Below are 27,391 nucleotides of genomic sequence, written 5' to 3' on the forward strand. Positions count from 1 at the left end.
GAGCAGGGATAGGGGCAGAGGGAGAGAGAGAGGATCTTAAACAGGTTCCACACCCAACGTGGAGCCTGAGGCGGGGCCCAATCCCAAGAGCCTGGGATCATAACTTGAGCCAAAATCAAGAGTTGGATGCTTAACAGACTGAGCCACCAGGTGACCCAAATTTATTAATGACTTTTAAAAATGGCTATTTTTCCCATCAATTTCTAGTTTTTGTATTATTATTAGAGACTATGGCCTATAAAGTTCTCATATTTGCAAGCTCAAAAGGAAAAAATATAATGTCAAAAGCTAAGGAATAAAGTTCTGTAATTAGCAACTAAAATTCTGTTGACACATTATTCAAATCCTCTATATTATTTTTAAATAATTAAAAAATTTTTAAATATTTAAATAATTAAAAAAATCTATGTGATCCATCAACTTCTGAAATAAATGTAGTAAAACTTGCATCATATATATATACATTCTCAAATTCTTCTTGCCTTGTTAGGAGTTTTCTGAGGGCACCGGGGTGGGCCAGTGGGTTGAGTGTCCAACTCTTGATTTTGGCTCAGGTCATGAACTCGAGGTTTGTGAGTTTGAGCCCTGCGACAGGCTCTGCAATGACGGTGGAGATCCTGCTGGGGATTCTCTGTTTCCCTCTCTCTCTGCCCCTCCCCTACTTGCCCTCTATCTCTGTCTTTCAAAATAAATACATATTTTTTAAAAATTTAAAAAGTTAGGGGGTGCCTGGGTGGCTCAGTCGGTTGGGCATCCAACTTCGGCTCAGGTCATGATCTTATAGTTTATGGGTTCGAGCCCTGTGTCGGGCTCTGTGCCGACACCTCAGAGCCTGGACCCTGCTTTGGGTTCTGTGTCTCCCTCTCTCTCTGTTCCTCCTCCTGCTCACACTCTGTCTCTTTCTCAAAAATAAAGATTAAAAAATTTTTTTTAAAAATTTAAAAAGTTTGGAATTTTGTTTGATGCAAGTTTTCTGCTGTATCACATATTGTGTCAAGTTTTATGACTGTTACATCTTCTTTGTGGGTGCATCTTTTATTACCACACAGTATTCTTCTTTGTCTTGTTGAACACATTTGTCCTTGAATTTGCTTTGTTTGACATTGCCACTCTTGCTTTCTTTTTGCTCACCTTTTCACAGTCTATTGTTAGCTAACTCTTTATTTTTAACCTTTTTCTTGTAAAAAAAATGTATGTTTTATTTAAATAGTCCACAGTTAGATTTTATTCTTTTATTCTTTTTATATTGTTATTATTTTTTTAAGTAGACTTCATGCCCAGCGTGCAGCTCAACGTGGGGCTTGAATTCATGACCCTGAGATCCAGACCTGAGCTGAGATCAAGAGTCAGATGCTAAACCGACTAAGCCATCCAGCTGCCCCTAGATTTTATTTTTTGACCACGTCTGGAAGCCTCAGATTTTCAACAGGGGAATTCTGTTCATGTTTTTTGTGTTAACGAACATACTTAGGGTTTAGGGTTTCAGTGTTATGTTGTGTTTGTTACCTATATCAGTTAATGATGTGCTTGACTTTACCTAATGGAGCACCTAGCAAATAGTTGCTTCATTAAATAACTATTTCTTGTTTATATGATCACATTTCATTTGATAATGATAGAACTGTATTCTTTGAAGTTCCTTACTTGCCTGCAATGGCCAGGCTGGAGATGTACTGCACGGGTTAGTATTGGTGTATCTGCTCAACAGAATCATGAAGGCCCCGAATCCTCTCTTTCTCCTTGCTTGCCCTTAGCTTGTGGCTTTCTTCCTCCTAGAGACAAAAGTCTTCCTGCTGTCCCTGGCCTCACCTCTTCATTCCAGGGAGGAGGAAGGAGGAAAGGGTGAAGGGGTTTCTTCCAAGGAGTCTTCCCCTTTCGTTCCGAGGGGGAAAGCCCTTTGCTCAGACTTCCACTTACGTCCACTTTGCCAGAAACAGGGACATTTGCTCTCTTCTAGATCGATCGCTCACCAGTTTTACTTGTCCTTTGAGGCCGGCGTAGAAACATGCCTCTCCCAAAGCTGAGAGATGTCTGTAACACCCTGAGCAGATCGGGGTTTTCTGATGCAGGGAGGAAGGTGGGGGTGGGGTGGGCGGTGGTCAGGAACTGACTGTCTGCTGTAACAGCTGCATAGTTTTTGTTGTTTTCTCTTGTCCCTTTACATATTTTCATAAGATCGGTAGGCCTCTTATCACTTATTTCCCCCCACTATTAATTTAGAAGATGTATGGGGCGCCTGGGTGGCGCAGTTGGTTAGGCGTCGGACTTCGGCTCAGGTCATGATCTCACAGTTTGTGAGTTTGAGCCCCGCATCGGGCTCTGTGCCGACAGCTCAGAGCCTGGAGCCTGCTTCGGATTCTGTGTCTCCTTCTCTCTCTGCCCTGCCCATGCTCATGCTCTCTCTCTCTCTCTCCCCAAAATAAATAAACATTAAAAAAAATTTAAGAAGATTTATAATTTTAATAGCGGTTGCCTCCCTGTTTCTACCAGTCATAATTAAGCCTGTGTTTCTCTATTACAATATTTCTTTCAACGTGCAGAAAAATGACAGTGCCCTCCTGTATCAGGGAATTAATGCTGCCCTCGGTAATAGATACACGCTGAAATTTCAGCGAATTAAGTGAGGAAGCTTTATTTCTTGATGTGGATGAGGTAACTCTTCTGGGTCATTGGCTTTCAAACATGGACTCGTGGATCAGGCTGCTTTTTTCTCGCGATGCCACCATCTTGGATGAAATGGGTGGATGAGAGACAACGAGGGAAAGACATACCAGTTGCAAAAGCCACAGCCTGAGAGCGTACAAATCAGATCCCCTGACATTCATAGACTAGAATTCCTTCACATGGCCACATGGAGCTGAAGGGGAGCTGAGAAAAGTAGTCATCTGGTGGGTTCAGGGAAGGGAAATAGGGTGCCAGACAGCACGGCCGTTGTCATAGATTGTCATTCTGGTCCCTCACACATTGTGTTCTCCTCTTCCATGTAAATACACTCACCATCTCCTTAATGGGGACACCCTCAAGTCGCAGGCAGTCACTGCATCCAGCCCAAAGTCCACAGTCTGCATGGATTCTGCATTAATCTCTAGAATGTCTGGATGTGGCTGAAAAGACATGTTACCTAAACAACCCCACCCCCACCCCCACCCCGTACGACACAGTGCACAGCAGTAGAGCAGGTCCACTATGGAAAAGAGGAGAATGTGAGCCTCACTCAGTCACTAGTTGATAGCATTCCTGAAGTCCTGCTAGTCAGGCACTGTGAAGTTCTCCTGTCCTGGCAGTGAGGGGACAGCCTTGAGTGAGGGTAGGACTGTGCCCTAGAGGAGGCTCCTCCTTGTTCATTGTCCCCCTTGGCTTTATCTGAATGAGTGTTGAGGACCACGCCCTCCTTGGATCAGGATACCCTTTGAAATCTGCCTCCCATTCATTCATGGAGGTTGGGTACCCAAAGGTTGCTGAAGTCTTGAATAATCGAAGGCTTTTTTGTTTTAGTTCAGACTCAAAAACTTAGTAGGCTTCTGACCTGTTTGCTTCCATGTCCCAGGAACAACATCTAAAATTCTTTTCTAGACATATTTTGCAAGCTGACTGTAATTCTCTGCCTCTTTTTCCCTATACCTCTACTTGCAACCGAAGGGCATCTATCTTAGGCTCTTTGAAAAGTAAGTGGGAAGGATTGCACTCTTCATGCGCTTGTGTTAGCCTGGCTCCTCCGAGGAGTTAGAGACAGGGATGGGGTTACACACACAAGGGTTTTATTCAGGAAACGTCTGGGGGGGAAAGGGGAAGAGTGTGGAGGAGTGTGGGAGAGCCATCACCCTGCAGCACAAGTCTGACCTTGAGTGAAGGAGGCAGGGAAGGCAGATGAGGGGACGAGGTGTTCTAGGCAGCCATGCAGCCCAAGGGAAGCTTGTCCAGGCCGCATGGAAGCTGCCCATCCGAAGGGTCTGGTGTCCCCTAGAAATGGGCCCACCATGCTGAGTCAAAGACTGGGGCCACCTCTGGGAAGCACGGCCGTGGGCAAACACAGGAGTACAGGGACTGTACTGTTTGCTCAGTTATGCTGTCTGTAGTTGGATGTCTGCGGAGCACATTCTCATGGCCACCTATACCTTAGGTCACTTTATTCACCTTAGAAGTTTTATGAGGCTCTGTCATGCAAAACTTAAAAAAAAAAAAATCCCATCTCTTATAATTTGGGCCCTAGAAAGAGGTGGCTTTTCCAATCCTACAAAGTCCCAAATTTCTATATTCTCTCTATTCTCTTTCATTCTGATTTGCTAAGCACTCAATCCTTTCTTGAACTCCTTTCTTTCTCTTAACACCTTGCTGAACACAGCTGCTAGCAACCAACACCCGCTCTCAATGTTCTGGTTTCTAGCGTCTTCCTTAGAGTGGCAAGGTCAGAAGGTACGAGGGTCTGCCTTTCCAGTTGCAGCATCTGACAATTTGATCAAGTGTTTTGCCCTTGCATAGCATGGATCTCTGGCCATCCATTCAGCCTGCTGCTGAATGCCAGCAACCTGCTAAGGCAATGGCATTACATAGTTTACATTTCTGTGTCAGCACTACCCCGCTTTGGGGACAGATTTGCATTTTAGTCACGGGAATCGATGGGGTCTGTTGCCGCCGGCAAACCAAGAAATCTCAGTGGCTTAAAACAACACGGGTTTATTTCTTCCTCACGTTACAGGCTGATGTGGGTCAGGGGCCTAGCGTCTTCATCTTGCAACACTATCTCCGTTCCCCGTTTCCAGCCAGTGGACGGGAGGGAGAGAGAGGAAGGACTGGTGCGCTGTCTGCTGAAGATCTCAGAGGGGCTCGGCCTCCAACACCAGTTCCAGCCTTGGGCACCGGCTTTGGCAGCTGTGATGCTCCCCAGAAGGGGCGGGAGGGAGAGAGGGAGGTGGAATTGCACTCGGGCCGGCCGATATCTCTCTGGAATGCCTTTGTCGATGACACTGCTCTGTAGAGAGGTGTGAAGGTTGTGCTCCGTTGGCCAACCTAGCTCATCCCGTACTCAATGGGACTCAGACCTGTTTCTTCTTCCTTCCTGGTGCCTCCTTCTGCTGTGAGGCAGCGAGTGACAAGCACATCCAGTGGCTCCTGGGGGCAGATGGTGAAGTCTGGGTCTGGATCATGGGAGAAGGCCCTGGCGACAAGCCCTATGAAGAGATCTCTGAGGAGCTGATTGCGGAGAGGGCGCGGCTGCAGGCACAGAGGGAGGCCGAGGAGCTCTGGTGAGAGGTGCAGACGGGTACCGAGTCGGGTCTGAACACAGAGCCTACAGTGGGTCCAAGCCGCAGGACGCTAGGTTGTGGGTGGGAGGGGGGAGGTGCCAGGCAGCTGGCTGGCCGTTTTCTTAGCTCAGCTAAGGTTAGGGGACCAAAGCACCAGTCTTCCATCAGGTAGGTCTGGTGGGTTCAAATCCCGGCTCCACCAGTTACTTGTAAGCTGATCTGGGGTCTCAGTTTTCACATCTGTGGTGCAGGCATAACAACACCCTTTCCGTCTGGACATAGATTGGATTCACTGGGATGATACAGATGACATGCTTTTCCTCTCTTCCTCGCGGAGCTGTCCCTGGGACAGCAGAGGAGTTTGGGTTCACGTTTGTGGCTGCTTGTTCCTCTTCACCATACCTGCCTTTCTCACACAAGGTGCATAGTTGAGCCCCCAGTGAGATTTGGAGTCAGACTTCTTTCATAAACAACTTTTAACTTTTTTTTTTTCGGAAAACCGTATGAAGTTGACTTCAACATTCCCCTACCCCCCCTATAAAATAAGTGACAATATTTTATTTTATTTAAGTATTTATTCATTCATTTATTTAATGTATGTATGTACTTATTTTTGAGAGAGAGAGAGAGAGAGAGAGCGCACAAGCACAAGCGGGGGAGGGCAGAGAGAGAGGGGGTCAGAGGATCTGAAGCGGGCTCTGAGCACACAGCAGAGAGCCCGGGGTGGGGCTCGATCTCACGAACTGTGAGATCGTGCCTGGAGCCGAAAGCAGACGCTTAACCAACCGAGTCACCCAGGCGCCCCTTAATAACAATATTTTAGTTGTAAAATTGTAGCAACAACTCAACGCCCACCGCCTGAGATAATCATGGTGAGCATTTAGGCAGCACGTGCTTTATAAACTGCTTTATTCACACCTTGATAAATTGATTCATATAGATTCACAGTGTTATTTAAGACTACTATATAGTATCCTATCCAATTTATTGGCCCTGTTGATGGACATTTAGGTTGTTCGCCGTTTGTTATGTTATAAAAATTCTCTGATGAACATCTTCTACCCACATCTTTGTAAACTTGAGTGAGATATAGGATTTCTGAGTCTTTTTTTTTTTTTTTTATCCCTGGCTTCCTGACAATTCTGTTGATTGACACTCCCTTCTAGGAGGGTGACTGTTTCTCTCCAACTTGGCAACATTGAGTTTTGCTGACCTTAGGTTGTTGTCATTCTGATGGACCCAGAAATATTGCTCATAGTTTTTATTTGAAGCTTTGTGGTTACGTGGTCCTTCAGTCTCCTGCATGAGCTTATATCTGCTGGTGTTTTATTGGAAGGAGACAGAAGGAGGCAGAAATCACCAAGAAGTTTCGGGATGCGCTGGCCAATGAGAAAGCCCGGATCCTGGCGGAGAAGTGGAAAGTGGAGACGGAAGATCGTAAGGCTGCCAAAGTCCTGGAGGAGCGCATCCATGAGGAATTCAAGGTGAGGCTGTGCGTGGAATGTGTGTGTGGCCACCTATGCGGGCTCCCAGGCAACTGGCGCCCACCTCTGGTTTGAGCATTGGTTGGCACTGAACAGAAATCTCACATGTCTAAGCAGGAAGGAATTTGACACACCAGTTGGGCCAAGTCACTTCTCACTGGACAGATGAGGAAACTGAGGGTTAGACAGAGGAAGAGATTTGCCAAGGACAAGTAGCTGGGGACCGAGCCAGGATCAGAACTCAGACCTTCTGTCTTCCAAATGAAGGGTCCTGCAAAGGGACCTAGAAAGTGTCGAGGTTGTGGTCAGACCAGCCTGGCATCCAGTTCCAGTTCTACTGGTTAGTGCTGCGTGACCTTGGGAAGCTTGCTGAACTTCTCTGAGCCTTCACTTTCTTGTTTATAATATTAGGGTAATAACAACACCCAACTTGAGATTTTTGGAGGATGTAAGGAGATGAAAAATGCACATTTTCTGGCCCCAGACAGAAAATTGTTGGGAACCTTGCATACCTATTCATGCTAGGAAAGTTCAGTGCTGGTAAAGGAGATTTACACTGCTCTAGTTAGAAGTTAAGATTGCCTGAAAAAAAATGTTTTTCCTGGTCCCTATTTTGCATTTTTTTCCCCCTACAAGAATAATATATTTTGGGGGTGAGGGTAGAAAACTCAAAAATACATATAAATGAAAAGAAGAAAATAATAATCTGCTGAATCCTATTAATGATATTATTTTAGGGGCACCTGGGTGGCTCAGTCGGTTAAGCGTCCGACTTCAGCTCGGGTCACGATCTCGCGGTCTGTGAGTTTGAGCCCCGCATCGGGCTCTGGGCTGATGGCTCGGAGCCTGGAGCCTGCTTCTGATTCTGTGTCTCCCTCTCTCTCTGCCCCTCCCCCGTTCATGCTCTGTCTCTCTCTGTCTCAAAAATAAATAAAATCTTAAAAAAAAATTTAAAAAAATGATATTATTTTATAAATTGTATATTCATGTAATGTGCACATTTAAACATTTTAAAAGTATTTTTTCCTATAATGATTAGATAGAACAATGGCCCCTTAAGATCATTTATGTTGCAAATATTCTTCTCAGTGTTATTTTTTCTTAATTGTGGTTATAGTGCTTTCGGACGTACGGAAGATCACAAGTTTTATTAGCCAACTATATCAATCTTTTCTTTTAATGTTTATTTATTTTTGAGACAGAGAGAGAGAGAGAGCACGAGTGGGGAAGGAGTACAGAGAGAGGGAGACACAGAATCCGAAGCAGGCTCCAGGCTCTGAGCCGTCAGCACAGAGTCTGATGTGGGGCTCGAACTCACAAACCGCGAGATCGTGACCTGAGCCGAAGCCAGACGCTCAACTGACTGAGCCACCCAGGCACCCCTATATCAATCTTTTAAAAATTATTGTTACATGCTAAGAAAGATCTGTGCCACTACAAGCTTATAAAACACTAATCTACGTTGTTTTCTATGTCTTTCATGGTTTTATTTTTTTGCACTTAATTTCCCTCCACTTTAATTTTTCTTTTAAGGTTTGTTCATTTCTCAGAGAAAGAGACAGAGCGTGAGCGGGGGAGGGGCAGAGAGAGAGAGGGAGACACAGAATCAGAAGCAGGCTCCAGGCTCTGAGCTGTCAGCACAGAGCCCGACACGGAGCTTGAACCCACAAACCGCGAGATCATGAGCTGAGCCAAAGTCAGACGCTTAACCTGCTGAGCCACCCACGCGCCCCAATTTCCCTCCACCTTAGAGTGTGGTATGATATAGGGCTATAACTTTGTTTTTCTTCCAAATAGTTAGCAAATTGTCTCGTCATCATTTATTATATCATCTCCCTTCTCTTAGTGCACTAGCTGCCTTGATTCTTCTTACCTACCTTTGGATCTCTTCATGGGTTCTTCTTCATTGATCATTCCTGAACCAGATTCACTTATTTAATTATTGTCGCTTTTAAAATGAAGTTTAACATCTGCTATCAGGGAAGAACCTATCCTTGCTCTTCATTTTCAAAATGTCCTTGGCTAATTTTAGTCATTCTTGGCCCACTAGAGATACATCTGAATCATCATGTCGCCGTCCTCCTCCCCGAAACAACAAAAAAACACACGGTGATTTTCATTGGAATTACATCCGCATTAGAGATTTTTTTCTCGTTCAGTCTTCTTTTTCAGGGTGTGGTGTCTTCTTCCTGTTACTCAAAGCTTCTTTTTGTCCTTGATAAAAATTTTTGAAACACCTCTCTATGCATCGTCCACCCAATCCCAAACATGCACAATAACTTATATATACGCATGGTGCCTCCGTCTTTTGGAACTGAGGGAAGTTTATTGTTTTATTTAAATGCTCCACGTTTCTTTTCTATGTAAACCTTAGGTTGAATATTTTTTGTTGCTATCATGAAGATTGTTCTCATTACTTTAAAACCTATTGCAATTGCTGCTTATACATTTACATTGCTATTGATCTTATTTAATTTTCCCTTGCATTATATATACATTTTTAGGAGATTCATTTACTCTCAAAACATACGATTTAAAAGCAATTTCAGACTTGCAGCAACAATGAGAGAAAAAAACAAATGTTCGTGTGTTCTCCCCTGAAATTCACCAGTTATTGATGCCTTGTCCAATTTTCATTCTCCTTCCTCCTCTTCCTCTATATCTGCATCTATCTATACGCAGACGTATATATACACACACATATCTATGTATGTACATTTTTGGTGCTACTGCTAAATTGTTTCACTAAACAATTTGAATGGAAGCTGTAGACATCATATCCTCCAGCCCAGGGGTTAGCAAACTATTTTCGGTAAAGGTGCAGATAGCTAATATTTTAGGCTTTGTCGGCCGCACCGTCTCTGTCACAACTCCTCAACCAGGCCATTGTAGCACAAACACGGCTACAGACAATATGTAAGCAAATGGGGGTGACTGTCCTTTAACAAGACTTTATTTTAAATAACAGGGGGCAGATCTGGGAGCCTTAGTCTGCTGACTCCTGATCACACACTATGTACTTCAGCGTGCCTCTCCCATGACTGAGTACCTTTGCCCCTGGGTAGCCAGGACAATCCTGATCGCGCCTGTTGAAATGAACAATAATTCCATGATAGTAGCCATAATCCAGTCAATCCATAGTGGAGAGATGTTCAGTTCGTATCGTTGGATTTTGCTTTTGGTTGTTCAAGTCTGCTGGGGAAGAAAACCAATACTTTCTGTGTATCTCTAACAGCAAGAATCACATGTTCTAGTCTCTGGCCCCCCTCTTCCCAGAGGTGAGCTGAGTCCCAGATACTGGGAGGGTGGCTCCTTGGAGCTGGGGTCCTGGGGTTCATTTATTTCACAAGGAGATTCCAGAGGGAATGAGTTCTCAGAGATTTTCGGGTTGAACTTCTCCTTGAGAACTTTAGTGAGAGAGAGAGAGATGATACGTTGTGGGGCGCTCTGTGTGGACATTCATGGAGGGCTCGGTAAAGCCATGAGGTTCACTAAGGAACCCAAACGCAGACTTTTGGTGTTATTTCCAAAGAAGGCCATGGTAATTATATGTTTGTTTTTGTTTTAAGAATTAACTTGCTGAATGTGAATGTTTACACGTCAGTACTCACATTCTGATTCTGATTTGGCGTATCTGCATTTTGAAAAGCCTCAGACTTGCAGGTTGTATCTGTGAGGCCCTGGTGGGGCTCACCAGGGCAATGTCTGACAGGAACACCAGCACATGGACTCTGGAGTGGGAAGGGCCAGGTTTATGAACTAGGATATTTCCTGTCAGAGCTGTCTGTAAGTGAGCTACCCTTGTATTGTGATGAGATCTTCATTGCAGGAACTGCTTACCATGGGCTGAAATGGTATCTGAAAAGTTTCTGTGGTGGATTAAATATGGCCGGTGGCACGTTCTTTGCCATGTCTCTCTTTGAGACCGCTCTTCCCTTGAGTCTGCCCTGGCCTTGTGACTAGCTTTGATCGGCAGAGTGCAGTAGAAATGACTCTGTGTAACAGTTGAGTACAGGATACAGGAGATTTGTAGCTTCGGCCCCTCTTGCGATGCTCACTTTTGGAAGCTGCCCCCATGAGAAGCCCTATGACCTTAGCCCATCACTCTGTAAGGAAACCCAGGCAAGCCAGGCAGAGAGAAAGGGGCTGTGTGGGGGAGCACTGAGGCACCAGACACGTGAGTGGAATCTTCTTGGTTCTTCCAGTGAATGACCCCAACCAAATAATTGGCCTCGGATGCCTCGGATTAACCTCTGGAACCACAGGCAAATAAGATTGTTGTTGTTTTAAGCCATTACGTTTTCTGGTAGTTTGCTACTTGGTAATAGACAACCGGATCAGTTTCGCCAAAGGGATTTCCGCACTGGATTAGAGATTGGCTTAGATAATTTTTATTGTGTCTTTCAACAACCAAGACTCTAACCTGACGTGAGGCTCGCATGCAGGCATACGCCAACAACGTTTGTTTAATTTCATACATTTTTCCCCCTTTCCTTGAGAACCTGAGTGCAGGTTGTTTGGGGGAAGTGATGGTGGTAGTTATAAACTCCCTCCTCTCCTCAAGTGTAGAGGGTGCCAGGGGAGAGAGAGAGATAACTCTGGGAGTAACCTTCAGCCCCCACCATGCCTGGGGGACTATGATGGAGCTCAATGGAGCACCTGTACGCGTCCGGGTGTGAGCAGAGACGGGAAATGGACAGGAGATATGTGGAATCGTGAATGGTCTGCTGGTGGGAGAGGAAAAAGTGATGGGGGAAGCCAGACAGGGATCTGGCAAGGTAGGCTGTGGAGCCCTTGGGTGCTACCATAAAGAGGCAGACAGTTCCCTGTGGGCAGAGCAGAGCTGTGAGGATCTTGAAGCAGAGGGACATGGCCAGATCAAGTTCAGTGAGAGTAACTGGTGGTGATGGTTATGATTCAAGTGCTGAAGGCATGGCGAGAGGGAGAGGCCAGTGGTCAAAGTGGGAACTGCTGAGTGTGACTATGGTGAGATTCAGGGGGATGGACACAGAGAAATGGAGGTGAAATCGGCAAGGCTTGGCATCAGTTAGATGCCGGGATGGGGGGAACCCAAAGAGCAAAGACATCAGAGCCCCAGGCTGAGGAGTAGGGACAGGGTGCCACCCTGTTGCTATGGAGATCTGGGAAGGCAGAGTAGGCTTGGGGGGAAGAGAATGTGCTTGGGCTGGCTGGGCCAATGTGGTTCTCTAGAAGGGGAATTTGGGGTGGGGGCTGGAGGAGAGGGGAGACGCTGGATGGGAAGCCTGCTGGTGGAGGGGGGCTGGCTGGGCTCACTTCCGGCTACCGGTGTGGAGGATGCAGGCAGGTTCTTGAAATCCTCCTGCTTATAGGACAGATAATAGTGAACATTCCTTTGAGAAAATGGGGAGGAAAAAAATCCCAGAATCTTGTGTCAGGTTAAAGAGGGAACTTCAAAATAGAAGATACAGACAGCTGGAAACCTGTTTTTAAAAACCATTCTGTTGTGGCTGGCACCATTGGAATGCAATTTACAATGCATATGAAAATGTTCCTTTAGTAAAAAGGGGATCAGGAGGCCAGATATAATTTGCATATTTTCTCTGCTTTCTTAACTCATAAAACTGCTTTTGGCTGCTTCTGTCTCTGCTTAAGACCGCAGAACACGGACAATAAGGCTCCTTCTCTCTCACTCTTAGTCTCCCTCCCCTCCCGCCTCCTGCCAGGGTTCCTGATAAGGAACAGGCACGGGTTGATAGAGTTAGGCTGCCCTTTAATTTTTTTTTCCATTTTCTATTCAAGGCCACTCACGCTCTTTGTTTTTTCTTTCTCCTTTAAGGTTGTAGTTCATTTTGGCCCTTCGTGACATCTTGTATGACTACAGAAACTATCCCCACCTTATTTCCAAAAGGATTATATAAATGGTGGGGACACTTTCCACTTTTCAATTTTCTCTAGAAAATTGTAGACTTTATCTGAGTTTCTCTTGGACAAGGCTGGCATCAACAGGACAACATGATATAGTTTATGCTTCGCCTTTCGACAATCATCACAAGCCCTGTCTTACCTTCACTTGTCCACTTGCTCCTCCAGTCAGTGTTTATGGAGCACCTGCTATCTGCCAGGCTCTGTGCTGGGGGCTGTCAATGGGGGAATAAATGATACAGGCCTGGCCCTGCCCTTTTGGTGTATCTCATCTCGAAAAGCATGATGGTATTATTTGGGCCAGATGAACAACTAAAGGGTTTGGGACAGCCCTCCCGCCCCTGGAATGTGCCACTTTGGCACGTGGATTGTTTTGAGCTGAAGGCAACTGAGACCCTGAGGTCTCAGGAGAAACTATCGCCCCTCCCTCCAACCACATAGAAGAATCTCAGTGGGGGCTGTTTTCCAGAATGAGGGTTATTAACAGTGATAAATTTTATCTGAGTGACCCATCTGTATGGCAGGGCAGACATCTAATTACCAAACAGCTGCTCATCTCTTTATCACCCTGTGAGGTGCATTCCTTTCTTTTGAAGTCCCAGACCCCTATCGCCTCTCTTAAGCTCAGGATGACACAGATCCCTCATTTTGCCTGATGGTCTTTGGAATTTCCATATCCGTGTGCTTTCCTTGTATATCTGTTATTAAATCTGATTGTCTCCTGTTAATCTGTCTCACGTCAGTCTGATTCTTAGTGCCGCAGGAAGGATCCTTGAAGGGGACAGGACTGCTTGCTCCCCAACACAACAAAAGCGACTATGCCTTCCAGAAAAGCATCTGTCTCGGTGACATTTTCCATCGGGGTGGGGTGGACCCGGGCCTCTGGGGGCTCCTGTGGTGTGCTGTTACTGATGGGTTATCAGGAGAAGGGGGATTGAATAAGCCGGACGGCTCAGAGGGCTTTGGGCCTGCCAGAAAAAGGCATCCATTCCTAATGTGGAAGGGAGTGTTTTCATAGTCGCCTTTTGGCTGCCTTGGCCTGTGGCTGCTAAATTTAAAGATAGACTTTCACTGGGGCTCATGGAGGAGCCGAAGGATTCTGAGAGCAGCCCCAAACAGGGAGAGATTTTCAGACGATTTCAGCTGTGAGGGGTGAGTCATTTCAGCAAGACCCTGGAGGGAAGGATGCAGTGCTCTTTATCTGTAGGTGCAAAATGTTTCCTTTTGTTGTCCCCATCCCTGTGAGAAGCTTGTCTTTGTCACAGTAAGTGGCCAGTTATTTTCCTTGGAGATGGAGGCTGTTTTCCGACTCCCAGTCTGTTGTTCATTCGTGGGTGCAGAGGATTGAGTGAACAGTGGCACTGCCGTTTATTTATGTATTTATTTATTTGCTGGTAATTATCACCCCCCCTTTACTGAGCTACAATGTACAAAGAAAAATTGTATATATTTGAGATGTGCAATGTTTTGGTGTATGCATACATTGTGAAATGATTACCATAATCAAGATAATGAACGCATCTCTCACCTTACCTGGTTACCGTTTTCGTGTGTGGTGAGAACACTTAACATCTGCTCTCTTAGCAGATTTCAAGTGTACAGTATAGTATTAACTATAGGTACCATGCTGTACATTGTATTTCCAGAATTTATTCATCCTGCATCACTGAAACTTTGTAGCTTTTCACCAAACACAATCTAAGTGTCTGTTGACCAATGAATGGATAAAATGTGATATATATACATAATGTATATGTGTACATATATATGTGTATGTAATGTGTGTGTGTGTGTGTGTGTATATATATATATATATATATATATATATATAATATGATGGAATATTATTCCGTCTTAATAAAGAAGGAAACCCTGCCATTTGTGACAACATGGATGAACTTGGAGGACGTCAGGCCAAGCATCAGTCATGACCCTTCTCTGGGGTGCAGTCTCTTTGTTATGGGCCTCATATGTTGACGGCCTAACTTCCACCATCACAGAATGTAAGTGTATGTAGAGGTAAGGTCTTTAGAAAGGTCATAGGTTAAGATGAGGTCTTCAGGGTGGGCCCTAATCCAGTATGACTGGTGCCCTTATAAGAAGAGGAAATTTGGACACAGACATGTGTGCCCACAGAAGACAGGGCATGTGAGACACAGGGAGAAGATGGTCCATCTAGAAGGCAAGGAGAGAAGCCTCAGAAGAAACCAGCCCTGCCCACGCCTTGATCTCGGACGAATGGGTGTTCTAATTGATGAGTTATGGCCTCTGTAGCTCATAAGTGTCTGTTGTTTAAGCCTCCTGGTTTGTAGTACTTCGCTATGGGAGCCCAAGCAAGCCAATACACTCCTTGTCTGTATCAGAAAGTAGGACCAGGAGGCTGAAGCCCCTCTGACTCTGACAGGTCTTGGCTGGGTATTAGGTATTTTCCCTAAGACCTGCTCCCGCCTGGAAGACCTGACGTGGGCAGGTGCTGGATCTGAAGTGTCTGGGTGGACGCCATTTTGGCTGGTGCTCTGTGTGTTGGGTGATGTGACCTCCTTGGTCAGAGGTGGGGGGGCCCTGTGGGGGCACAGGAAACCTGCTGTGTACACTGTAATGCTGTGCCCACGTGGGGCTGATTTTTGCTCTGCTGACATGCTGGTGATTGCCGAAGGTGAGTTTTTTTCACGGCTTTGAGCTAAAACCCCGCTTGTTCTGCTTTGGAGCCAGGCCGACTTTGGTTCCAGTTTTGTATCCATCACCGACTCTTGACTCTAGCATTTCTCACCTGAGGCTATTTCCCTCCTGACCCCACACTCCCCTCCACCTGTTGATCCCTGTCTCTGCTTGTCTGCAGATGTCCTTAAAGGGCTGCCTGCGGTCATTCCACTCCCTCCCCTCAGTCGCCTGGATGGCTGCCTTCCCCTCCCCTTACCTTGGCCGCTTTCGCTCTCCCATCACATCCTGTGGCCACCACCCGCCTTCCCTTGTCGCTTCTCTGTCCTTATCTTCTGCGCTGTTTCGATGTCTCTGGGCCTGCAGCTCAGTTTACCACTCCCTTTTACTTGAAATGTTCTCTTCTATTGGCTTCTCCAACAGACATCGCCCCTTCTGGGTTTTTAGCTTATCTGTTGGTCTTCCTTCTCAGCCTCCTTTCCTGGCTCCAGCTCTTTCTCTCAAGTTTTAAATGGTGGAGTGGCCCAAGACACTCTGGTTGTTCTCTCTCCCTCTCGCTCTTTTTGACTGTTATTATTGAGGTGTAATTGATGTACAGTGTTAGTTTCAGGTGTGCATCATACTGATTTGACCATTCTATGCATTACGCAATGCTCACCTCGATCAGCGTGGTCACCATCCGTCACCATGCAACATTATTACAGTTTTATTGACTATATTCCCTACGCTGTACTTTCATCTCTGTGATTTATCTCTGGTTGTTTTCTTTTGATCTGCATTCTTTCTCTCAGGGATAGCATTAGGTCCTGTGGCTGAGACACTTCATCCCTCTGCAGATGGCTTCTCAGCCAATATCTTCAGCTGAACTTGCCCTGAAGCCCAGGCACACTCATCCTGCTGCTAATGGCAGGCCTCTGGGGACGTCAGATGGCTTCTCGAACTCATCAAAGATAGCATTTTCACTTTTCTTCTTTCAAACATGGTAGATGATTCTGTACTCAAACATGGCAAACCCATTTGCAATGCTGGCCGTATTGTGTGTGTGGTTTTCTCTGCCCGGAAATTTCTTTTCCCCAGTACTTACTTACCAATATTCTTCCTTATTGTTCGGTTATCAGATCACATTGTCCCTCCTAGGAGGGCTTCTGGTCACACAGCCTAAAGTAGCTTCCTAAATTCTGTCACTTACCCTGTTTTAATTCTTTGCACACTGTTTATTATTCTCTGGCATTTCCTGATTTTTATTTGTCTGGTGTGTTTCACGCACTGGAAGGTGAGCTCTGAGGGTGGGGCCTGTGTGCGTCATGCCCATGGCTGCGTCCCCAGAGCCCACAGCCCGATGCCGGCCTGAGCCTCTAGGTGTTTGTGTTTGGTGAGTGACTACATGAAGCCACTTGCCTTCTTTAGCCCTAATTCCCAACTCTTGAGAGTGGCTCATTTGGAAGTGGAAATTTTATTCTTTAGGATTAAAAAATGGATTTGAATTAGTGGAAAAACCTTAATCTATACCATTTCAGAAGAAACAAAAAACTGTGTCTTTATTAAATGAGGGATTAAAACTCAGTTATCTTTTTTTTTTCTCTTGTTGATCCATTAAAATAGTAGCAAAGGACCGAGAAAGTTCTACAGCACAAGGAGATAGAAGACGAGAAGAGAGAACAGATGAGAAAAAATTCACCAGAGTTTGGTTGTGGGAGGGGGAGTGGGGAGGGGTTCAGTGGGGTGCCAGCAGGAAGAGGGTGAGTAGGTGAGCTGTACTGGTCTGGATCCACATGGGCTCAGGACCCGGAGGCACCAGGGACTATGGCGAGGGGAGCCTAGACTGGCTCAGTTTCTCTGTGGTGTGGCTGGACCCCCATGTCCCCATTTTCATCCATTTCTTCCAGGCTGCTACATCCCTCCCTCCAAGCGGAAGGAGATGGGGCGCTGGCAGGGGTCCAGAGCTCAGTGTGTCAGGCAGAGTGGAGAGAGCAGGCCCCGGGGCAGATGGGAAACGGTAAAGGTCTGAACACGTGCAGTGGGACCTGCAGCCAGGGTTCCCCTAGGATGCACAGGGCCGCAGGTATTTCTGCATGGTGTCTTTGTTTATAATAAACTATTAACTTGAGCCACATAAAATCAGCCTGTTAGCTCTGTTCTGGTGACCTAATTGCATGCGATCCTGTGATGAAAATATGGTGCTGCGGGCACCTGGGTGGCTCAGTCAATTAAGTGTCCAACTCTTGATTTTGGCTAAAGTCATGATCTCACAGTTCGTGGGATCAAGCCCCACATCCGGCTCTGTACTGACAGTGCAGAGCCTGCTTGGAATTCTCCTCTCTCTCTGCCCCTCCTTCTCTCTTACTCTCTCTCTCTCAAAAAAAAAAAAAAAATAAATAAATAAACATTAAAAAAAAAAAAAGAAAATACCGTGCTAGCTGGCAGGTTTCATCTGCTTGCCAGGTCACCCTCCTGGAACCATGGCCTGGCCATCAGGCTCCAGGATGCCTCCATAAATGAATCCTGGAGCCCCTATGGGGCATATGGTTAACACCTTTCACGAGGGAAGGGTCAGAGAGCACCGAGGGGGAGAAACGGAGACTAGGGCTCATGCAGGAGCCGGTCTGGACTTGGAGTACCTTACCTGGATTCCACTGCTGCCCCTGCCAATCCTGGGAGGACTCTGTGGCCATTCCTGGGGGGGGGGACCTGAGAGGGATGTTTGCAAAGAAGACATTTCAAAGCATGGTGTTCCTATGAAATGTGAGGTGTGGGCCATGGGTTCTGCTTGTTAGGGTCTAAGGGCTGTCCTGCTTGCAGCCTGCCTCCCCCACAGACTTCTGGTATGCTGGTGGTCAGACATCACTCAGGTAGGATAATCTCCGAGAAAGGACTTCTAGATACTTGAGCGTTCCCCAGTGAAATGGCTGATTCCTTGTCCATTCATCCTAGAGTGGAGCCCACCTCTCAAAGAAGTCCTGTCTATATACTCTGAGTCTCTGTGTAGTTATTTTCTCTCTTGAATATGAATAGGCAGCCCGGAAACATCAGACATCTGAGGAAAGCCTCCAACACGAATGATAAGCATCACATAAAACACACTTTAAAGAAAATAAAAAAAAACAGAGGAAATAGATCTAAATCAGAATATAGGGGGGAAAAAGCTCTAACATCCTCAGAGATGAAACATTACACTCATAACAGGGATGAAACAAGAACAGGGTGCAATGAAGCCAAAAAGAACGACCAAAGAATAAGAAGGAGGGCTTGGGGATTACAAATGCAGTGCTTGAAATAAAAAATGTAGTAGCAGATTTAGACAAGAAAGTCAGTGACATCAACCAGGAAGTAGAACAGCAAAGACAGGAGACGGAAAATAAGAGAGAAATGATAAGGCACCAAGAGGATCAAGTCAAGGAGTCCAGCATTTGACAAACAGGAGTTCTAGAAAGAAAAACAGTGAGAGGAGAAGAAATTATCCAAGAAATTCTAAGCCAAGGTGTATTAGACTGGAAAGATCTGAGACTTCAGGCAGAAAGTTACCTGAGTGCCTGGCACAGTCAATGAAAGAAAGTCGCCACCAAGGCACATCATGTAACTACGTTCAGAATGTCAGCGATAAAGAGAAAAATTAATATCTCATGCAGAAGATTGAGAATCCGAGTGGCAGTCCTGGATGCTAGGAGGTAAAGTCTTCTAAATTCTGCTTTAGGAAAATGATTTTTAATTAAATTCTATGTTCAGCCAAATGAGCTGTTATATCTGAGGGCAGCATATAGATGTTTTCAGCTAAGACTCAGTGAGTGTCTCTCTGTGCGTCCATAGCTGAGAAGTCCTGTTGCTGCCAAATGACGAAGTGGCTAGAAAAAGAACAAGGAACAAAGAAACAAGAGCTTCAACTCAGGGAGGGCTGAGAAATGAGTCCCTGGTGGGTGGACAGACAGGAGACTCCGGTAACAACCAGTTGAGTTGGGAGAAAAAGGGAGGCTGGCATCTGGGGGCAGTGATGATCCTGGAAAAATAATAACTGCTGTTTATCTGTTATAATAACAAACACAGTGGGGCACCTGGGTGGCTCAGTCGGATAAGCGTCTGGCTTCGGCTCAGGTCATGATCTCACGGTTCGTGAGTTCAAGCCCCGCATCGGGCCCTCTGCTGTCAGCAAAGAGCCTGCTTCAGATCCTCTGTCCCTCTCTCTCTCTCTCTCTCTCTCTCTGCCCCTCCCTAACTAGTGCTCTCTCTCTCTCTCTCTGTCTCAAATAAATAAACATTTTAAAAAATCTTTAAAAAATAATAAACACAGAGAAAGATCTACCACAGGTCTTAGAGAAGTTTGGGAAAACTCAATATTCAACTTCAGGATAAAACAATTATAAACTCAGGAAAGAAACAGCCATCATACTACCATGTTTTACTAAATATAAGATGCCATTATTAGTTACGTAACGACTTGTCAATCATCATGTTAAGAAGAAAGAAAAAACCGTTGCCCACGAAAAAGGCAGATTGTAGGTTGTGAGACATATACCCACGTTTCAGAGATTGTGTTATAAGGCTAAAGGACATCACAGCGCCCCAGTCTGGCTTTGCGGTGAGCCATATTTAGTCTGACCCATTGATTTCACCACAGAGAGTGATGTCGACATTGTGAGGATGAAGAGAGGGAAAGTGCAGGTGTGTACCTGTGTGTGAAACATTAGTGCTAAATAGTCATGAAGCAAAAATGAAAGGCAGTAGTTTAATGCCTAGAATTGATACATCAAAATATTAGCCGCATTAGGCAGACGGAGATGTAACCACTCGAAGGAGCAGGCAAAATAAGGGAGAATGGTGGCCTCTGGGCACTGGGGAAGGGTGGGGTAGGTTGGGGTGAAGTGGTTTGGAGACTTGCCAGTTTTTATTGTATTAAAAAAATTTTTTTAATGTATATTTGAGAGAGAGAGAGAGAGAGAGGACAAAGACAGCTTGAGAGGGGGAGGGGCAAAAAGACCGAGACAGAATCCAGAGCAGGCTCCAGGCTCGTAGCTGTGAGCTATCAGCACAGAGCCGGATGCAGGACTCGAACCCACAAGCAATGGGATCATGACCTGAGCCGAAGTCGTATGCTTAACCAACTGAGCCACCCCCAGGCGCCCTGAGACTTGGTGGTTTTATTCCATTTATGTATGTATGTATGTTTATTTTTGAAAGACAGAGAGACAGAGCATGAGCAGAGGAGGGGAGAGAGAGAGAAAGAGGGAGACACAGACTTCGAAGCAGGCTCCAGGCTCTGAGCTGTCAGCACAGAGACTAAGGTGGGGATTGAACTCAGAAACCGTGACATCATGACCCTAGTGGAAGTCAGATGCTTAACCGACTGAGCCACCCAGGCACCCCATAGACTGGCTGGTTTTTTAAATGAGCCTTTGGCATATAATGCACGTTTGACCAAAGGTAGAGGAAAATACACACACACACACACACAGCCCTTTTGGAGATTAAAAGAGGGACAACAATTGCAGAAGTGGGGCAACCTGCTTGTCTCTGAAATACCTTATTCGGACATAAGGTTAGGACATGGTCCTATCCTGCTTCACTGGCCCCCAGGAAGACGGGTACTTACTCGCCTTTCCCCCCACAATGCAAGATGGCCCAGCGTCCCCTTTTCTTTGCAGAAAGCTTTAGAGTCTACGCATTGTTCCATGTGTTTTTACCCATTTGATCCTTCCCGCTGCCTGGATTAGGCCGAACGAACTGTTGACTTTTCATGCGTCAGAGCCGGAAACTGAGCCGCCACACCACCTGCCGGGCCGACCCACCCCGCCCCGCCACGCGAGGGCTCAGCCCCGCTCAGCCGCACAGGGGCGCTTCTCTCTCGTGACCTCACGCCCCTCTGTCCCCATGATATTTTAGAGGAAAGAGGAAGAGGAGCGGAAGCGGGGAGAGGAGCAGATTCGCCTCCAGGAAGAGCAGAGGGCGAAGGAACTCTACTGGACCCTGAAGCAGGCCCAGCTGCAGAGCCACGCCAGCGAGAAGGAGGAGCGCGAGTGGGAGGAGCAGCGTGAGTACTCAGGCCTGCCTCCCCGCCCACCCTCCTCCCACTTGTGTCTGTGCTCCGTCCTCCTTCCGGTTCGCTAGCGCGCGCAGCCCACACGCCTTTAGCCGGGGCCACCCACGCGCGCGGCCCTGCCGAGGACCCAGAGGGTAAGGGCTCTCTGCCTAGGGGGGAGATTTCTTACACTAAAAAACAAAACCCTACATTTACTGAGCCACCAGTACTTCACTGGCCAAGCCCTGGGCATCCAGAAATGAGGGTTCATGGTGCTTATCTTGGAGGGACTCATGGGCCAGACTCACAGGCGACGGGCTTGGACGGGGAAAGTAGCACATACTGCTGGAACAGAGAGTGGGGATCCTGGCGGGCTTCCAGATGCAGCATTACGGAGTGGAGCTTGATGGGGGGCACAGGAACAACTGAGGCAAACAAGTGGAGGAGGGAGAGGGCGCAGGAGATGGAGACCCCAGCAGGTGTAAAGGCATGATGACCGGAGTGTGGGGTGCTCAGGAGGGTGGAGATGTACGGGGGTGGCGAAAAGGCTTGGAGGCTGTCGGTGGCGAGAAGTTAGGTGGGAGAGGGAAGGCGGGACCAGATTTGCAAGGTGGTGTTTCAGTATGTGCTCGGGGTTCGTTTGAATCAGGTCTGGTGTCACATGCAGATGTGGAGATGTGGATCTTGCAGGAGGAAGTTTTTACTTGAGGGGGCGGGGCTACGTGGGGAAGGCCTGGGGCCAGTCAGGAGGCGGTGGGAGCCAGGGGACAGTGTGGGCCAGAGCCCTTGCTGTGGTTTGCTTGGGAAAGGGAGGGCCAGGCAGGGTAAGCAGGTTTAGGATTGGCGGGCTTGAATAATTTCTGCAGTCTCTGGGGCATAGGGGCTGTCTCTGGTTGCCTGACACCTGGCCCCGGGGTGATGGGGGCATGTGGATAGTGACCCAGAGTATAAGAACTAGATAAAGGAAATGGTTGGGATGTAGGTTTTTGATTGGCTGGTTTACAAATCACTGATTGTGATTGTGATTTGATTGGCTGGTTTACAAAGGCACACTTGCACGTGAGCCCTTTAGTATCTTTGGGACTTGGCTAACTCTGGGAGGGGCAGTCTCTCTGGGCTCAGGTGTGAAAACATCAAAAACTATGGAAAATAAAAAGGCATGGTTCATGCAGGTGGACAATGGGAAGCATCCAGAAGTGGGCTTGGGAGTGAGAGGGAGGAGGAGGCTGTTGCCGGGGTACATGTTGGAGATGATTGGAACCAGGGCCGCAGCAGGGAGAGCGGAGATGTGGGGTGACTTCTACTCGCCAGCCCTCTGGTCCTCCAGCTTTTCTCAACCACAAGCCAGAGTCCTCAAACAGACCTTAAAAAAATTGAAATACAATTCACATGACATAAAATTCACCGTCCTAAGGTGTACAATTCAGTGGCTTTTAGTATACTCGCTACGTTGTGCAGCCTTCACCACTATTAGTTCCAGAACATTTCGTCACTGCAAAGAGAAACTCTTTACACATTGGTTATTCCTTCTCTTGCCATGCCTCTGGAAACCACTGATGTAATTTCTGTCCTTATGCCTTCGCCTATTACAGATATTTCATATAAATTGAATCATGCGTTACGTGGCCTTCTGTGTCCGACCTCTTTCATTCAGCATGCTTTCAAGTCCAGCCATGTTGTAGTTTGGGTCAGTACTTCATTCCTTTTTGTGGTGGAATAAAATTGGAATGTAGGCATGTGCCACCATGTTGTTTATCCATTTGTTAGCTGATGGACCTTTGGGTTGTTTCTACTTTTTGGCTGTTATGAATAATGTTGCTGTGAACATTGGTGGGTTTTTGTGTGCACATATTTTTCCATTCTCTTGGGAGTGGAATTTCTAGGTCATATGGTAACTATGTTTAGCATTTAGAGTAACTGCCATACTGTTTTCCAAAGTGACTGTACCGTTTTACATTTCCACAAGCAGTATATGAGGGTGCTAGTTTCTTCCCATCTTTGCCAATGCTTGGTATCTTTTGTCTTTTTTCTTTAATTTTTTAAACGTTTATTCATTTTTTTAAAATTTTTAATGTTTATTTATTTTTGAGAGAGAGTGAGTGCTGGGGAAGGGCATAGAGAGAGGGAGACACAGAGTCCAAAGCAGGGTCCAGGCTCCAAGCTGTCAGCCCAGAGCCTGATGTGGGACTTGAACTCACAAAGTACAAGATCATGACCTGAGCCAAAGTCGGACGCTTAACCGAGTGAGCCAGCCAGATGTCCCCGTTTATTTATTTTTTGAGAGACAGAGCATGAATGGGGCAGGGTGGGGGGCGGAGAGAGAGGGAGATACTGAATCTGAAGCAGGCTCCAGGCTCTGAGCCGTCAATGCAGAGCCTGACGCGGGGCTCGAACTCACAAACCATGAGATCATGACCTGAGACGAAGTCGCCTGCTTAACTGAGCCACCTAGGCACCCCTGGTCTTTTTGATAATAGACATTCTAACAGGTGTGAGGTGACACCTCATTGTGTCATTTGATTTGCATTTCCCTGGTGATTAATGATGTTGAGCACTTTTTCACGTACCTGTTGGCCATCTGAATATCCTTTTGAAAAAAATATCTGTTCAGGTCCTTTGCCTATTTTTAAATTGGGTTATTTGTTTTGGCTAATCGAGTTGCATGGGTTCCTATATATCTTGGATATTAACCCCTTATTAGGTGTGTGGTTTACAAAGATTTTTGCCTATTCCACAGGCTGCCTTTTAATTTTGTTGATGGCTTCCTTTGCTGTGCAGAAGCTTTTCGAATGGATGTAATCCCACCTGTTTAATTTTGCTTTTGGTGTCATATCCAAAATATCATCGCCAAGACCAATGTCAAGGAACTTTTTTCCTAGGTTTTCTTCCAGGTGTTTTACAGTTTCAGGTCTTACATTTAAGCTTTTAATCCATTTTGAGGTGATTTTTGTGTATCCTGTGAGATAAAGGTTCAATTTCATTCTTTTCTAGTAGCTGTCCACTTTTCCCTGCACCTTTTATTAAAGAGACTATCCTTGCCCATTATGGATTCTTAGTGCCTTTGTTGAAAATTAGTTGAGTATATATGCATAAGTTTATTTGTGAACTCTACATTCTTTTCCATTGGCCTGTGTGTCTTTTTATGTCAGTACTATACTGTTTTGATTACTATAGCTTTGTAATATAATTTGAAATCATGAAGTGAGATACTTCTGGCTTTGTTCTTCTTGCTGAAGATTGCTTTAGCTATTGAAATCTTTTGTGGTTCCATATGAATTTTAGGATTATTTTTTTCTATTTCTGTGAAAAATGCCATTGGAATTTTAATAGGGATTGTTTTGAATCTGTACATTGCTCTGAGTAGTATATTTATTTTAACAATATTAATTCTTCCAGTCTATGAACACAGGATAAATCTTTCCATTTGTTTGTGTCTTCTTCAATTTCTTTCCTCAATGTCGTATAGTTTTTAGTGTACAGGCCTTTTGCCCCCTTGGTTAAATTTATTTCTAGTATTTTGTTCTTTTTTTTTTTTCTTTCCAAGCTTTTATTTAAATTCCAGTTAGTTAACATATAGTGTAATATTAGTTTCAGGTGTAGAATTTAGTGATTCATCACTTACATACAACACCCAGTGCTCATCCCAACAAGTGCCCTCCTTAATCCCCATTGCCTGTTTCATGCACCCTGATGCTATTGTAAATGGGGTTGTTTTATTATTATTTTTTTGCTGATTCACTGTTAGTGCATAGAAACACAACTGACATTTGTATGTTGATTTTGTATCCTGCCATTTTAATTTGTTTATTAGTTCTAACAATTTTTGGGTAAAATTATTAGGGTTTTCTATGTGCAAGGTCATGCCGCCTGCAAACAGAGATAGCTGTACTTCTTCCTTTCTGATTTGGATGCCTTTTATTATTTTTTTCTTGCCTAATTATTCTGGCTAGAACTTCCAGCATTATGGTGAATAAAAGTGGTGACAGTGGGCATTCTTGTCTTGCTTCTGATCTTAGAGCAAAAGCTTTCAACCATACACTGGGGCTTATGAGGTTAGTCATGGGCTTGTCATATATGGCTTTTATTATGAGGTACATTCTTTCTATCCCCAATTTCTTGAGAGTGTTTATCATGAAAAGATGCTGAGTTTTGTGAAATGCATTTTCTGCATCTACTGAGATGATCATGTGATTTTTATTCTTCTTTTTGTTACTGTGGTGTGTCAGAGTTATTGATTTGCCGCTATTGAGCCATCCTTGCATCCCAGAATACATCCCACTTGATCGCGGTGTATAGAGCATTTGGAAAGGCCTCCATGGAGGAAATGGCATTTGGTTTGGGAAAAACGGAGAGGTAAAGAAGGCAGGGAAGGGGATCACAGCAGAGGGAGCAGCACTGAGCAAAAGCAAGGTCATCATCGTGTGCATAGGGCATGGCACATGTTCCGAATCGGCTGCAGCCTGGGGTTCCTGGTAAACAATGACGAGAATGAGGCTAGAAAGGGAAGATAGGCAAGAGCTAAAGAACAATTCATTTAGATTCAGAACAGAGGAAGAGAGGGGAGAAACAAGAAGGCGGGACAAAGGTTTATACTGAAAATACGGTGAACAGTTACAGGGTGAAGTCACATGAGGCTACTCTAGTTTGGGAGGGGGAGGAGCCCTGGACTGGGAGCCCTGCCCCAGCTCTGCCACTGGCTAGGGTGACTGTGGACCAAGTTCGTGCTCAGTTGCTCAGTTTCTGTTTTGTACAGTGGGGGCATCCGTGTTGAGTTGAGGTTCGTTGGGAGGGTAAAGGGAGAGGGAGGATGTGTCACTCAGGAGCGTTTTTCTTCTGGTAGTGACACGATGAGGTGGACCGTTATGGGCTGGGCTGGTGTTTCCTTGGGGACGGAGACAGGAGATTCTCTGGCTCAAGTGCTGCCTGATTGCTAATTAATGTACAGCGAGGCAGCGGAAAATGGAAAACCCTCCAAAAGACAGAGGAAAGGTGATAATTCAGGTCCCCTGATTTTGGTTCCCTGTTTTATGCTTTCTTGAAGAATGATGCGCTAAACTCTGGAGCCTGTCATTCAAAACCAGCAAAGCCGTTCTGCACTCAGTTAATTTAATATGAGAGATTATAGTGGGCCATTAATCTCCTGGGAGCAGCAGTTTTTGATAAAACACCTAAATTAAATTCTCCAAGTTAGAGGAAAAAGGGCATTGTTTCCTTTAGTATCACTAGAACACGAAGTTAGTTGTTCAGTTCAAATAGCAGAGCAGGCTCTGGCTTCTGAGAAGCTCTGAATATTCCAGGCAGAAATTCATTTAATTATGTCTCAACTGTGAACTTGCAGGCATGTGGAGTTAGGTGATGTCTAGCTGCCCAGAGATTTGGAGACAAGCCAGCATGACTTGGTGAATGATACACTTTCCAAAAATTGGAGCTGTGTTCTTCTTTACCCCTCTCCTCCTTCCTTGAACCGTGTGATTCTGGTGTGACCCTTAACACACAATCTGTGCTCTGCTTGGCTCCCCCCTTGCCAGGGTGTGGTCAGAACTGAGGGAGGAACTGTGTGCTCAGGCCCAGTATGGAGTCCAATTACGTTGGTTCCCTTCTCTTTGCCCATAGAAAGGAGACTGCTCTGGAGTCTGGGTTTCACGTGGGTGATTCTAAAATGCTGTGTGCTTGAGACAGGCAGAACCCGCAGGGGTTTGAGGAGACGCAGTGTGGTCTGGAGATAGGGTGGGGCTGGAAGGAAAAGATAACACAGAAGAAGGGCCTGTCCTATCTACTCATGGGATGGGAAATTATGCAATGTCTCTTTGGATGTAACCAGTTAGAGCTGTTCTTCATGCTCTGAGTGCCAAATGTTTTTGGTTTTACAACTTAGAATAGTGCCAGCCTGAGTCTCCACATGCCTGATTCATATCCTGCTTGGGGTTCTCTCTTCTCTTGAATTGCTCAAGAATCCCTGGGGGCTTTCTTTTGTCCCAAAGCAGAGTCATCCCCAGGTTTACCCTGGCCTTAAGGAACCCCTGAAATTACTTCTGGTGGCCACAGGGGGTCACTGTTGGCAGCCATCAAGAATCGTCAGCAGGACATGGTGGGTG

At 45.8% G+C, this 27,391-nt stretch overlaps 1 protein-coding gene across 1 annotated transcript in view; it reads left to right on the forward strand.

Annotated features, from left to right (window-relative positions):
• The first annotated feature begins 2,086 nt into the window (after positions 1-2,086).
• Positions 2,087-27,391, forward strand: part of SH2D4B (SH2 domain containing 4B) — a 65,814-nt gene continuing 40,509 nt past the window's right edge. Inside the window, exons 1-3 of the mRNA XM_027062436.2 lie at positions 2,087-5,243; positions 6,580-6,727; positions 21,161-21,308. Coding sequence (XP_026918237.1) covers positions 5,143-5,243; positions 6,580-6,727; positions 21,161-21,308 — 397 coding nt within the window. The 5' untranslated portion in view covers positions 2,087-5,142. The remainder of the gene's footprint in view (positions 5,244-6,579; positions 6,728-21,160; positions 21,309-27,391) is intronic.

The sequence above is a fragment of the Acinonyx jubatus genome, chromosome D2 (genome assembly GCF_027475565.1).
Source record: "Acinonyx jubatus isolate Ajub_Pintada_27869175 chromosome D2, VMU_Ajub_asm_v1.0, whole genome shotgun sequence".
Taxonomy (NCBI): domain Eukaryota; kingdom Metazoa; phylum Chordata; class Mammalia; order Carnivora; family Felidae; genus Acinonyx; species Acinonyx jubatus.